Below are 14,723 nucleotides of genomic sequence, written 5' to 3'. Positions count from 1 at the left end.
CACACTCTGGGCACTGGCCCTGGTCACAATCTGGGCCCTGGACTTGGTCATCCTCTGGGCCCTGACCAAAGTAAAAATCTGGGTCCTGGCGCTGGTCACACTCTGGACCCTGGCCGTTGTCACATCCTGAGCCCTGGCACTGGTCACTCTTGCTGCACTTCCCTGTGGGGTGGGAGAGTGAGGTGGAAGCATCAGGCAGACTGTCAGGAGGCCTGAGTGTGCTGAGAGGGCAGGAGTGCATCCCATAGGCCTCAATGAACAGCTGTCTGTCTTGCATCCTCTGGAACCCCCAGGAGAGCAAGTGCTTGTTATGAAGTTCTTGCTTATACCTGCCCTAATATCCATGGGAGCCTGGCTTACTCCAGAGCCCCCTGTTGCAACAGAGGTCTCTGCAATAGTGCTGAGAGACTCACCCACCTTTGGTGTCTGAGCATCTGCCTCAGCAGAGAATGGTAAGGCCTAGGCGAAGGCAAGCTCCAGAGTGCAGGGCTAAGAGCCTGGAGTCAGGTCCCCTGGTGGCCACCATGCTTTTTGGTCTTGCTGTGGTACTTCCACCTTTCCAACCACAACAATTCCAGAAGAGAATGGGCACCCAAGTGGGCCTTCCAGAACACTAGACAGAGTGAGGTGGTTATGGCTGCTGTCCAGGGTGCAGCCACCTCTCACCAGCCAAGAACTGGCCCCCTTAAGTCCCCAGGGACCATGAAGTTACAGTTCTGGTTGTAGATAAGTTGCCAAGCCAGCTGAGGCAGGAGCCTCTGGGAGTCCCAGCCATTACTTCTCTCAACTGTCATTCCAGGGCTCAAGCCCAGAGCAGCCTCAAAGAAGCTGGGCCCTGTGCCACCTCCTCAGGTGAGCAGGATCCTGGGTGGACACCACTGCTTCACGGCAAGAACTAGAGTGAGCTGGGGTGAGGTGGCCAGAGAACATTCGGGTTAACCAAGTCTTCCAGTGGCTGGGGCAGTGTGTTGCCCATGTGGGGATAGATTCACCCTGATTCTCACCGGGTTTGTGCTGGTGGCCACAGAAGCAGCACAGGTGGCACATGCAGCCCCAGCATCCAATGCACTCCACGCTGGGCCTGCCCAACTGCACCAGAATTTCAGCCTCCTGGACTCCAATCCACACTAGATCCAAGGACTCAGGTGTAAGGAGGGCAAGGACCAGGCCTCACTGGGCTGAGAGTCCTCTTCAGAGCCAGCCTGAGGCCTCCCTCCCTCACCTCCTGAAGCTGTGATGATGCCTGGGTCAGCTTGTCCACCCTCTGGAACCATCCATTGTTTATTCTAGAGTGGCTACCTCCCAGCAGAACATGTAGTCAGCTCTGACTCAGAGACCTGAAGGCCCGACAGCACCTGCCCTGATCCCTCCAGTGGATCCTCCAGAGGCACTGGCCAGCATAGCAGGCCAGGTATGGAGTTGTGGAACACTCCTAGACTGCCCAGCATTCCCTGGCTACTCACCAACTCACCTCTCCACCCAACTTCCCTCTTTCTCCTTTCTGGGAGGGAAGAGTGCCAAGGCTCCCCATTTGCTGCTACCCTGGGACTAGGCTGGGATCTCTCTGACACTAAGCACTTACCACCACATCCTTCCTAGCTAAGTTGAGCTCTTCTGCAAACAAATTCCTCACTCCACCCATCCTGGAGGCCTAGCTTCTGAAGACTGGAATTTACAGCCATCTCTCAAACCTGGTTGACCCTCACCCAAGGACAGGCCTCAAGATTGACTTCATCTCATCATCCCAGATGTGGGACATCTATAAAAACTTAAATTGTGCAATAACTATAACCCTTGTGATAATGTCATTTGTGTTTTTATTGTGTTCACAGAATTAGACACTTCTTGGGTTAAAGGGACTTTCCAAACTTCACTGCCTGGGAGAAATCAGTGACCAGCTCAGCCTTCTGCCAATATGCACTCCTCCCCAAGAGCTTGGGGATTCTGTGGTCATGAGGACCAACCAGTGGGGCACTTTGGGAGTCAGCAGTGACTGTCACATGATTCCAATTTGTGCCCATGGGTAGTGGGTGCAGAAAGCATCCCGTAGTACACTGCCTGTGAATGCCAGGTGCTGATGTTCGGGTCCCTGGCTTTAGTCACGGGGCTCAGCTGGTTTTGGGGAGGGGTGGGCTTACCTGTGTGTGGGTGCCCTCTGAACTCACCTCCCAGGAGATAGATCTTACTTGGAAGTTGACAGTAGAACAAGGGCACAGCCCTACCTAAATCTAACTCCAGCAGGGAGGCAGAAGATATGCCCAGCCTCAGACACAGCTTATAATGGGAAGCGCCCTCGGTACTGGGTCTGAAGTGGCCCTTGGTGAGCCTGTCACCTGATTCAAGGTCCCTGTAGCCTATGCCCCAGCTCTAAGCTCAGTGTGGGGGGTCAGCAAGCCATGCAGATTGTTGTGGTTTCATTTGGTGTAAGCCATTAGCCCCTAGGGAGAACTCAGGGCTTGGGGAACAAACCAGTACCATCATGACCTCAGATCACCTCGGATTCTTTAAGGACCTGAGACCAACACTGTGGCAGGATTGTGGACACTCTGATTCAGAGAGTTTAGTCTCAGGAGTGATTACATGAGGTTGACATGGAGTATCTGGCATTGATTCTGCTTTAGAGCAGAAGACCTGGCTACAGGTGTCAAAAGACCATGACCTTCTCAATTGCACATTGTCTGCTGTGAAGTTCCTACCCTGTACTGCCTTGCCCAGAAGCCCCAGGGCATGTGAGCTGAATAGGAGCAGCTGGTTCCAAAGAGAGTCTATGCCCAGCACTTCTGGTGGCTCTGGGATTCTCTCCAGGTCCAACAAATGAAAAAATCATACTTGAAGGGTAGCTAAGAAAGGGAGAAAGAGAAACAAATTAGACATTACAAATAAATCAAAATGGAAGAAATTAATGAACATTTATTTACATTAATATGGAATGTAAATGGCCTCAACCAGCCAATTAAAAGACACAGGCTGGCAGAATGCAAGTAAGTAAGACCCAACATTGTCTTGTTTGCAAGGGATGCACTTTACAGGCAATGAAAGTCACAGGTTGAAAATGAAAGGATGGAAAATGATATACCAAGTGAAGGGAACCACAAAGAAGCAGGAGTATCTGAAAGCACTCAGAAAACCGCTCTGGTTGTGGAACCTCGTGCAAGAGACTTTATTAAGTGAACATGCAGAGTGTCTGCTCTCAGGGTGAGAAAGAGAGAGAAAAAGAATGGCAGGGGAGCTATTCTTAAGAAGTAGAATTTCCTGGGCTACTAACAATCTGGACCAATGACTGACTAGGAAGTTTACAGGCTAGCAATCTAGGCTGTAAAATGGTGTGGGGGAGCCAGAATACTGTAGGCAAGAAATACCAGGGGAGAAATTACTGCAGTCTTTTTAACCCATTTTCCCTTCATTCCCCCTGTTTTTTTTTTTTTTTTTTTTTTTTTAATAAGAAGATTTCTTTGAGGGGGCATATGGGCAAAGATCCACCTTCAGTAACTGCGTCCTGCTGGGCATGACCACAGAGCTGATTCAGGGGAGGGAGATGTCATTGTAGTAGGTGAGGATTGGGGAATAGATAGTTCCCCTGGGGAGTGCACTTGTAGCCAGACCCTGATTCTTCCTTTATGATAGTCCTGTAATACAAGGTAATTAATAGTCTGATTAGAAAAAAAAAATGTTTTTAAATCTGATTTTGTGCACATTTCAATGTACAGAGGGTAAAGGTCAGTATGATGGCAATTATAAGGAGTGGGGGACATAAATGGGAGAATTGTTCCTTCTCCTTTCCAAGTCCTCCTGCAGCTGTTTAATCTTGTCTTTAACAATACCTGATTGGTTGACAGTAGCACTCTTCCTGAGAACACTTCCTTTTTTTGTAGTGAACCCACAGGTTGGCTTCCATTGGAAGATATGCACTTGGAAGCAAATTGGAAGAGAGGTGCCGCTGATAATTTTGGGGTGATATCTGACTGCTCCAAGGGGTTGCTTTTAAAAGTCAAAGAGCTGTTAAAGTATAGGGTGCTATCCAGGAGATGAGAGAACCCTGCTCTCATGCATGTCCAATATCCTTGTGCCACGAGAGTGTTAGTTAAATTAGTATGTGGTGTGTGGTGGTGATTATCTGTGCTAAGAGGGGATTCTCTGAGCAACAACTCTGAACATATGTAAAATGGGTAAAACATCCCTGGGGACAGTAGGAGTTAGTCTTCTAGCAGTCCCATGGGCAATCTGTAAGGGAGGAAATGGCTGGCACCTAGAAAGATTTATTGGGGAAAAATCCGATAGGAAAATGACAGACAGGGTGAATGGCAGGGGAGGTATGAATGTAGCTGGCAGTTCAGTTCTCATGACTGGGTGTGGTTGTCCAGTACCTAAGTATTCTGATCCTTGATCTCTGGAAGGAAAGAAGGGTGAAGGGCTTGATGACCTTCAGCTTGAGAAAGAGAGGTCCCACTGGGGTGGTCAAGTATTGGTTGGAAGAAGCCTGAGGGTTAGAAGCTGGAGAGGAGTTTGTGGATTGAGAGTAGAATCTAATCTGAGAAATTTGTAGCCATTCTGGTAAAACTCACACCTTGACAGTTGTTGGTAAATTCAGGATCACTGAATGGGGTCCCTACCACTTGGGAGATAGAGGGGCTGTAGCCTCCTGAGGAAGAGAGATAAGAACTTCGTCTCCAATTTGAAGAGGTTGAGCCAGGGGTTCAGACAGGAGTCTAGGCAGGGAGGAGTCAGCATAACCCCACAGGAATGCCTGAATGTGGTTTAGGAGAGGAATGAATATATGAGAAGGAAAAGGGGAAAAAAGGGGCACTAATCCAGAGGGAAGGATGGGACAACCGTACATCAGCTCAAAAGGGGATATATTGGCAGCTTTCTTTGGGCACAAGTGAAGAAGCAGAAGAGCAAGAGGCAAAAGTTTAACCCAGTCAAGGTGAAGTTCTAAGGAAAGTTTAGTTAAGACATTTTTAAGAGTCCACTTTGTTAATTCTATACCTGAAGACTTTGGGTGAAAGGAAATGTGGAAATGCTAAGTTGTTGAGAAACTTGGGAGATAAATTCAGGTCCATTATCTGACTGGAAGGAGGTAGGCACTCCAAAGCGAGGAATGATTTCAGGAAGGATGAATTTACAGACAGTTAGAGCCCTCAGGTTGGAAGTGGGGATGGCTTCAACAAATTCTGAGAAGGTGTCTACCATGAAAAATATGTATGTAGATTTTCTTACTGTGGGCATATGAATGAAACCAAATTGCCAGTCTATCTCTGGAATGGCACAGTGGACCTGGTGTGTTATAAAAGTAGGGGATCTGAAGGCTATAGGATTAGTGGGTAGGCAAATTTCACATGAGGAGGAGAATTCTTTTAGAAATGAGACGTCATAGTACAATAGCTGCAAATGAGTATTAGAAAATTGTGAGAGTGAAGAAATGTTGAGGTGGAATAGATGGTGGATGTAGGAAAGTGTCTCCCTATTAGGAGGTGGTGGAGGTAAGGGATCACGGACAGTCATGATGGGGGCTGGTGTGGATGAGAGGGCTGCTCTTCTAACCTCCTCATCTGCCTTGTTGGTGTCTGAAGAGATGAATGATTGGTCTATCTGATGGGCTCAGCAATGTACAATGCCTATGATTGCTGGAAGGTGAATAGACTCAAGGAGGTTTAGGATGTAGCTACAGTTGGTGATGGAGTTCCCTTTTGTAGTTAGAAGGCCCCTCTCTTTCCAAATAGTGCCATGAGAAAGTATAATGTGAAAAGAATATTTGGAGTGTAGACTGTGAGAGATTCTCACTTTGAAAGGGTGAATGTGTGGGTGAGGGTGATTACTTGGTTGGTGGTGTTGTTAGGTAGTAGTTCTGACTCTGCAATCTTTTCCAGGGAGACAATGACATATCCAGACTATTGGAACACTTCATGGAGAAAAGAGCTCCCATCGGAGAACCATAGAGCTTGCAGACCCTTATAAGTAAGAAGCTTCGACAGGTTATGAGGTAAAAATCACTTCATTGGGAGCCCCAAAGAGTTTTTTGATTTCTGGTTTAAGACTAATGCTAGAGTCAATACTCTAAGACATGGTGCACAGTCTCTTATGATGAGGTCTATCCTTTTTCATAGGTATGCCAGTGGGTCAAAGATGGGAACAAACATGCCCTAAGATCCCTAGAGTGACCCCACTTTTCTCAGAGACAAATAGGTAGAAGGTTCTGGTGATGTCAGGGAGGTGTAGGGCGGGGCTTGAAAAAAGCTTTCCTTAGGGTCTGAAAAAGGGACTTCCACCAGGCTGAGGAGAGGTTCAATAGTAGCACCCTTTGAAGCCTCAAACAAGGGGGCTGCCAGGATGGAAAAATTTGGGATCCAGGATTGTAAATATCCTTCTAGCCCTAGAAAGGAAAGAACTTCTTTCTTTGTAAATGGAGTGGGCATGTTCTGCAATAATGATTTTTCTCTCTACAGTGATAGCTTTAAATTCAGGTGAGAGGCTTACTCCTAAGTTGGTGAGTTGTACCTTTGCTGGAGAGACTCTACCCTCTGTCTGCCAGAAAAATTTAGAAACTTAATACTGTATCTTTGGGAATCCTTGAAAGAGGGACTACATAGAAGATCATCAACATACTGTAAGAGAGAGGAGGAAAAAAAAGTAAGAGAGGCAAGATCATGAGACAATGTTTGGCTTACCTAACAGGTAAGGGTTGTCTCAAAATTCCTGTAGGAGAACTATCCAGGTCAGCTTAGAAGAAACTTGAGTTAGAGGGTCAGCCCATGTGAAGGCAAAGAGATCCTGTGAGTAAGGATGAAGAGGGACAGTAAAAAAGGCATCCTTCAAATCCAACACAGAGAAATATATGATGGAGGAGGGGATAGAAGAAAGCAATGTGTCAGGATTGGGCACAATGGGGAAGATGGGGACCACTGCTGAGTTGATGATGTGGAGATCTTACATCAAAAGATAGGATCCATTAGGTTTTTTAAAAGCCAGGATGGGAGTGTTATAAGGTGAGTTGGCAGGGTGCAGAAGGCTTTCTGCCTTAAGTCCTGGATGATTGGTTGAAGTCCTAAGAGCTTCTTCTGGGGAAGGGGATATTGGGCCTAAACTGGGTAGTGTTGGGCCCTTCAGGTGAATGAGAATAGGTGAGATTTTGCTACAGTGGGTGTGTTGGTGTCCTAGACCTTGGGGTCAACAAGGGAGGGAGGAAGGGGATATGAAGACTCAGGTTGAGTTGTATATTCTTGCAAGTTCATGAGGAGAGAAACACCAGAAGATTCTTGTGGCATTGCATGTGAGTGAGAAGGAAATACAGGCACTCTATTTCCTCTAATAGAGGACTACGATGTCCCTTCCCAGGAGGGAAATGGAACACATACGAATTATCAAAAAGGAATGAGTGAAGCAGATTTTTCTGATACAGTTACTTATTGGAGGGGTTTGTAGGGGGTGGTATGGTTTTCCCTTTACTCTGACAATAGAGGATTTGGTAGAAAAAGTGGGCCCCCAAAACTCCTGCAGCACTGAAAATATGGCTCCAGTATCTATAATGAAAGGGATGTGCCTGCCTGTCGCCGCCCACGGCAACAATTGTGCAGGTATTTATTGGAGGGGCCTGGAAATAAACTACTTTTCCTATATATTTTTTTTTTATTGTAAACAAATGGGATACATGTTGTTTCTCTGTTTGTATATGGCATAAAGGCATACCATTTGTGTAATCATAAATTTACATAGGGTATTGTTCTTTGATTCATCCTGTTATTTTTCCCTTCCCCCCACCCCTCCCACCCCTCTTTTCCTTTATACAGTCCTTCCTTCCTCCACTCTTGCCCCCCTCCCTAACCCTAACTCTAACCCTAACACTAACCCCTCCCTCCCCCATTATGTGTCCTCATCCACTTATTAGCGATATCATTTGACCTTTGGTTTTTTGAGATTGGCTTATCTCACTTAGCATGATATTCTCCAATTTCATCCATTTGCCTGTAAATGCCTTAATTTTATCATTCTTTATGGCTGAGTAATATTCCATTGTATATATATACACCACAGTTTCTTTATCCATTCATCAATTGAAGGAGATATAGGTTGGTTCCACAACCTGGCTATTGTGAATTGAGCAGCTATGAACATTGATGTGGCTGTATCTCTGTAGTCTGCTGATTTTAAGTCCTTTGGGTATAGGCCAAGGAGTGGGATATCTGGGTCAAATGGTAGTTCCATTCCAAGTTTTCTAAGGAATCTCCACACTGCTTTCCAGAGTGGCTGCACTAATTTGCAGCCCCACCAGCAATGTATGAGTGTACCTTTCTCCCCACATCCTCGCCAACACCTGTTGTTGCTTGTACTCTTGATAATCGCCATTCTAATTGGGGTGAGATGGAATCTTAGGGTGGTTTTGATTTGCATTTCTCTTATTACTAGAGATGTTGAACATTTTTCCATATGTTTGTTGATTGCTTGTAGATCTTCTGTGAAGTGTCTATTCATTTCCTTAGCCCATTTGTCGATTGGATTATTTGCATTCTTGGTGTAGAGTTTTTTGAGTTCTTTATAGATTCTGGAGATTAGTGCTCTATCTGAAGTATGAGTGGCAAAGATTTTCTCCCACTCTGTAAGCTCTCTCTTTGCATTGCTGATAGTTTCCTTTGCTGAGAGAAAGCTTTTTAGTTTGAATCTATCCCAGTTATTGATTCTTGCTCTTATTTCTTGAGCTATGGGAGTCCTGTTGAGGAAGTCTGGTCCAGAGCAGACATGTTCAAGATCTGGACCTACTTTTTCTTCTATAATTTGCAGGGTCTCCGGTCTGATTCCAAGGTCCTTAATCTATTTTGAGTTTAGTTTTGTGCATGGTGAGAGATATGGGTTTAATTTCATTCTGTTGCATATGGATTTCCAGTTTTCCCAGCACCATTTGTTGAAGAGGCTATCTTTTCTCCATTGCATATTTTTGGCACCTTTGTCTAGTATGAGAAAATTATATTTATTTGGGTTTTTTTCCATGTCCTCTATTCTGTACCATTGATCTACCTTTCTATTTTGGTAACAATGCCATGCTGTTTTTGTTACTATTGCTTTGTAGTAGAGTTGAAGATCTGATATTGCAATACCCCCTGCTTCACTCTTCCTGCTAAGGATTGCTTTAGGTATTCTGGGTTTCTTATTCTTCCAGATGAATTTCATGATTGCTTGCTCTATTTTTGTAAGGTAAGTCATTGGAATTTTAATTGGAATTGCATTGAATCTGTATAGCACTTTAGGTAGTATGGCCATTTTGACAATATTAATTCTTTCTATCCGAGAACATGAGAGATCTTTCCATCTTCTAAGGTGTTCTTTAATTTCTTTCTTTAATGTTGTATAGTTCTCATTGTAGAGGTCTTTCACCTCTTTTGTGAGATTGATTCCCAAGTATGTTATTTTTTTTTTTTTGAGGCTATTGTGAATGGGGTAGTTTTCCTGATTGTTCTTTCCAAAGATTCATCACTTATGTATAAAAATGCATTAGATTTATGTGCATCGATCTTATATCCTGCTACTTTACTGAATTCACTTATGAGTTCTAAGAGTTTTCTGGTGGATTTTCCTGGTTCTTCTAAGTATATAATCATATCATCAGCAAATCGGAATAGTTTGAGTTCTTCTTTTCCAATTCGTATCCCTTTAATTTCTTTGGTCTGTCTAATTGCTCTGGCTAGAGGCTCAAGGACGATATTGAATAGAAGTGGTGAAAGAGGGCATCCCTGCCTTGTTCCAGGTTTTAGGGGGAATGCTTTCAATTTTTCACCATTTAGAATGATATTAGCCATGGGCTTAGCATAAATGGCCTTTACAATGTTAAGGAATGTTCCCACTATCCCTATTTTTTCTAGTGTTTTGAGCATGAAGGGGTGCTGTATTTTATCAAATGCTTTTTCTGCATCTATTGAAATAATCATGTGATTCTTGACTTTAAGTCTATTGATATGGTGAATGACATTTATTGATATCCTGATGTTGAACCAACCTTGCATCCCTGGGATGAAACCCACTTGATCATGGTGCACTATCTTTTTAATATGTTTTTGTATGCGATTTGCTAAAATTTTGTTGAGAATTTTTGCGTCAATGTTCATTAAGGATATTGGTCTAAAATTTTCTTTCTTCGATGTGTCTCTGTCTGGTTTAGGTATCAGTGTGATATTGGCTTCATAGAATGAGTTTGGGAGGGTTCCCTCCTCTTCTATTTTATGGAATACTTTGAGAAGTATTGGAATGAGGTCTTCTTTAAAGGTTTTGTAGAACTCGGCTGAGAACCCATCTGGTCCCGGACTTTGTTGGTAGCCTTTTGATGACCTCTTCTATTTCATTACTTGAAATTGGTCTATTTAAATTGTGTATGTCGGGACTTCCGGCCCGGCCAGGCCGACCCACCGGCGCTATGATGTCCAGCGCGGAGCCGCTGGGGTGGCGGCGGCCCGGGGTGGGAGTCGGAGTGGTGGTGACCAGCTACGAGCATCCTCGTTGCGTCCTCCTGGGGAAGAGGAAAGGGTCCTTTGGAGGCGGCAGTTTTCAGCTTCCGGGGGGTCATCTGGAGTTGGGTGAGACCTGGGAAGAATGTGCGCAAAGAGAAACCTGGGAAGAAGCAGCTCTTCACCTGAAAAATGTCCGCTTTGCCTCGGTGGTGAATTCTTTCACTGAGAAAGAGAATTACCATTATGTCACCATATTAATGAAAGGAGAAGTAGATTTGACTCATGATTCGGAACCAAAGAATGTAGAATCTGAAAAAAATGAAAGTTGGGAATGGGTTCCTTGGGAAGAATTTCCTCCAGTAGACCAGCTCTTCTGGGCACTCCGATGTTTAAAAGAGCAAGGCTATGATCCATTTAAAGAAGATCTGAACCATCTGGTAGGATATAAGGGAAATAATCTCTAGGTGCCAAGAAGACGCCTTGATTTTATTTTTTAAAAGACAAAAATAAGGTCTAGTTAGGGAATGTAAAATATCTACATTTCAGAACAACTCCATTTTATCTAAAAAAAAAAAAGTTCCATATGTTGCCAATTTATTTGCATTCTCTTAAATACCTACCGCCCTTGAGAAAATCTTTCTGAATAGGTCATTGAAATGTATTTCAGACACAGAATATAGGATAAATAGGAATATTGTGGTTAATCTTTCCATATTTATCTGTGATATTTACTGTGTGGTTTGTCATTACAATTTGCATGGAGTAGTTACAGTGGAACTTGCCTTACAAATATTTCAGTTCAAGTTCAGGTGTAATACCTACCACCCTTGAGAAAAATCTTTCTGAATAGATCATTGAAATGTATTTCAGACACAGAATAGAGGATAAATAGGGATATTGTGGTTAATCTTTCCATATTTATCTGTGATATTTACCGTGTGGTTTGTCATTACAATTTGCATGGGGTAGTTACAGTGGAACTTGCCTTACAAGTGTTTCAGTTCAAATTCAGGTATAATTCCAATTCCAATATCTGTTGCAGATTTCATCATGTTTGTTGATTTTCCTTTTGCATTCAAAAAATTTTTGGTAATATATTGTGAGAATTATATTATAACTAGAGAACAGGATAGGCCAATAAGGCGTATTCTCAGGTTTCTGATTGAGAACCTAAACTAAGAGAAGTGAGACCACGCATCTAAGATCTGTATCCTGCCATTAACAGGCAGGTCACTCTGAGTTTCTCACTTTCTCTGCCTGAGATCCAGTAGGCTTATGTGTAAAATGAGAGTACTTTAGGGCAGTGGCTCTCAAAGTGCGGTCTAGGTGGGTCCTCAAGAGGAAATTTCAGGGTATTCAAGGCCAAAGCTATTGTTAAAATACTAAGATATCATTTAACTTTTTCACTTTCATTCTTTCACGAGCCTATGGTGGAATTTTGCAGAGGTTGCTTGAGGTGTGACGTTGTAACAGACTGAATGCTAATGCAGATATGAGAATCCTGCTTTTTAATATGAAGTCAGATATTAACGGTATTTGCAGAAATGTGTGACACTTCTCACTTATAAATTTTTTGTTTTAGAAAAAGTTATTTTTCAAAAACATTATGTTAATGTATGTTAGATTTTTCTTTGAAAATGATTAATAAAAATTCAAACATTTTTTGTTTTTCTTCTTAATATAATAAGTATCTCTAGATGGGGTAGGTGCAATGGAAGTGTTTCAGTTCAATAGAGAGCCTACAAAACAAAAAAAAATTGTACAAAAACAAAATCTCTTTGTAATTGTTAAAAGTATAAATGGATCCAAAACCCAAAAAATTTGAGAACTTCCGGATTAGACCATAAGATTATATCCTTTATGAGCCCACTTATGTGAAATCCTGTATTTCTCTTTAAGTTTACATTTGAATTTTGCACTTTCAAAAGACTCTGGTATTTTTGTAATACTTGCTACAAAGGAATTTCTAGTCTATGAATATCATTTTTAAGTTCTTTTTCAATTGTTTTTTAAAAATTTTATGTGTATATAATTTAACATTTGTAAATCTCATTTTCTGTGAGTTGTATCTTTATACATTTTTGATGCCAGAATATTTGAGGAGTTCAAGATTGATAAATGTGTATTCCTTGATACACTGAAAAAAAAAATTGTGTATGTTGGAGTTTCAAGATGGCGGCCTAGAGGGTGGCTGCATTTCATGTTGCTCCAGGACTCAGGATTCAAAGGAGGAGATATTGAGAGACTTGGGGCCAACTCAGGGCAGCCAGGTGAGTCCCTCCCATTGGGGAGGCATCCCAGATGGGGTGGTAGTCCCGGAACACAGGGAACTTTGTGAAGTAGAGCTGCCAGCGAGACACCCCTCACCCCGCTGCGGCAGTGAACTCGGACAACTGGGAGTGTCGTAGAGGAGGCCGCTCAGCACAGCGCTGGGACTTGGAGCAACCACTGGGGCTCCAGTGGCTGCCCAGGGGAGGAACGGCGAAGAGAGTTGTGTGGACTCAGAACACCGGGGCCTGCCCTGAGGAGGAGGAGGAGGAGCGTGGCCGCTTGGATTCGGAGTGGCTATACCAGAGCTATAGGCGGTTGCCAGAGGAGGGGCTGTGTGGTGAGCTGTTTGGACTCAGACTACTTCTGAACACCGGGGCCTGCCCGGAGGAGTAGTAGTAGTAGGAGGAGGAGCACAGTGGGTCGTTTGGACTCGCAGTGACTGCATTAGAGCTCCAGGCAGCTGCTCAGAGGAGGAGGTGATTGGTGAGTTGTTTGGACTTAAAGCGACCACTCCTGAACTCAGGGGGGCTGCCTGGAGGAGAAGCATGGTGGGTCGCTTGGTCAGGAGTGGCCCCACCAGAGCTCCGGGCAGTTGCCCAGAGGACGCATGCAGCGGGTCATGTGGATTCAGAGCCACTCAGAGCGACCACTCCTGAACACCCGGGGGGTTGCCTGGAGGAGGAGTAGGAATGGGGCGGGTCACTTTGACTCGGAGTGATTGATTGCCCAGGGCTACGGGTGGTTGGTGGGAGGAGGAGGCACGCAGTGAGTTTCCTGGACTTCTAGTGACTGCACCGGAATACTGGGTGGCTGTCTGGAGGAGGGGGCGTGTGGCAGGGCTCTGGGACTCAGAGCAATTGTATGGGGCCCCAGGTGGCTGCTCAGAGGAGGGGCCGCATAGCCAGGCGATTAGGTGCAGAGCAGGGTCCCAGGATCTAGGAGGCTTCTTGGTGGAAGAGCTGCACAGAGACATGCTTAGGGGCGGAGTGAAGGTTCCAGGACTGCGGGCAGATTCTCTGAGGAGGGGCAGCCTAAGGAGATTCTTCTGCGAAGGGTGAGGCTCCCAGGCCCAGGAGGTAGGGCCGGGCCCCTGGGAACTTTGCAGAGGAATGCAGCCCAGCCCAGGTGGTAGCTGTAAATTGAGGGGAACCTCTAGGAGGGAACTGACCAGTGAGACCTCCCCACCGGGTGAGTCTTCCCTGCCGAGTGAGGTTTCCCCACAAGGACAGTAAAACCAGAGACACAGGCCCAAACAGGCCTTGCCTCAGCCCGCAGCCTAGTTCCCCTTTGGATGACCATTGGTCAACAAGTGGAGGCACCTCTGCCCACTAGCAGGGAATATACCCCACCTGAAGGCCACCACTCCTAGAGAGGCAGCTTCCTTGTGGAGCACCGCATTATCAACTTCCTCCAAGACTTCAGCCTACTGAAGGCTAAGAGGGGATATATATAGAAATCATCAAGACATTGTAAGTCAATAGAGGAAATCTGCAATATCTCAGTGGTCCACTGATACCTGAACAATATGAGAAAACAAGGAAAGAAAATGCTGCAAACATATCTAGATGTTACATCAATAAAACCCAATGACAGCATGGCAGAAGAAATGACAGAAAAGGAGTTCAGAATGTACATAATTAAAATGATCAGGGAAGCAAACAATGACATGAAAGAGCAAATGCAGGCATTTAATGATCACACCAATCGACAGTTAAAAGAGCAAATACAGGAAGCAAAAGATCATTTCAATAAAGAGTTAGAGATATTGAAAAAAAACCTAACAGAAATTCTTGAAATGAAGGAAACAATAAACCAAATTAAGAACTCCATAGAAAGCATATCCAGTAGGATAGAACACCTGGAAGACAGAACCTCAGACATTGAAGACAAAATATTTAACCTTGAAAACAAAGTTGAACAAACAGAGAAGATGGTAAGAAATCATGAACAGAATCTACAAGAATTGTGGGATATCATGAAAAGGTCAAATTTAAGAATTATTGGGATTGAGGAAGGCCTAGA

At 44.3% G+C, this 14,723-nt stretch overlaps 1 protein-coding gene across 1 annotated transcript; it reads left to right on the top strand.

Moving 5' to 3' along the window:
* Positions 1 to 10,396: 10,396 nt before the first annotated feature.
* On the top strand, positions 10,397 to 11,074 carry LOC306663732 (nucleotide triphosphate diphosphatase NUDT15; the record flags this gene model as incomplete). Its single annotated transcript, XM_079144285.1, has 1 exon — positions 10,397 to 11,074. The coding sequence occupies one exon, from the start codon at positions 10,397 to 10,399 to the stop codon at positions 10,892 to 10,894; it is 498 nt and encodes a 165-aa protein (XP_079000411.1). The 3' UTR covers positions 10,895 to 11,074.
* Positions 11,075 to 14,723: the final 3,649 nt, after the last annotated feature.

This window comes from Sciurus vulgaris (assembly GCF_902686455.1).
Source record: "Sciurus vulgaris genome assembly, chromosome: 6".
In the NCBI taxonomy this organism is placed as follows: domain Eukaryota; kingdom Metazoa; phylum Chordata; class Mammalia; order Rodentia; family Sciuridae; genus Sciurus; species Sciurus vulgaris.
This window is presented reverse-complemented; position numbering and strand designations above follow the sequence as displayed.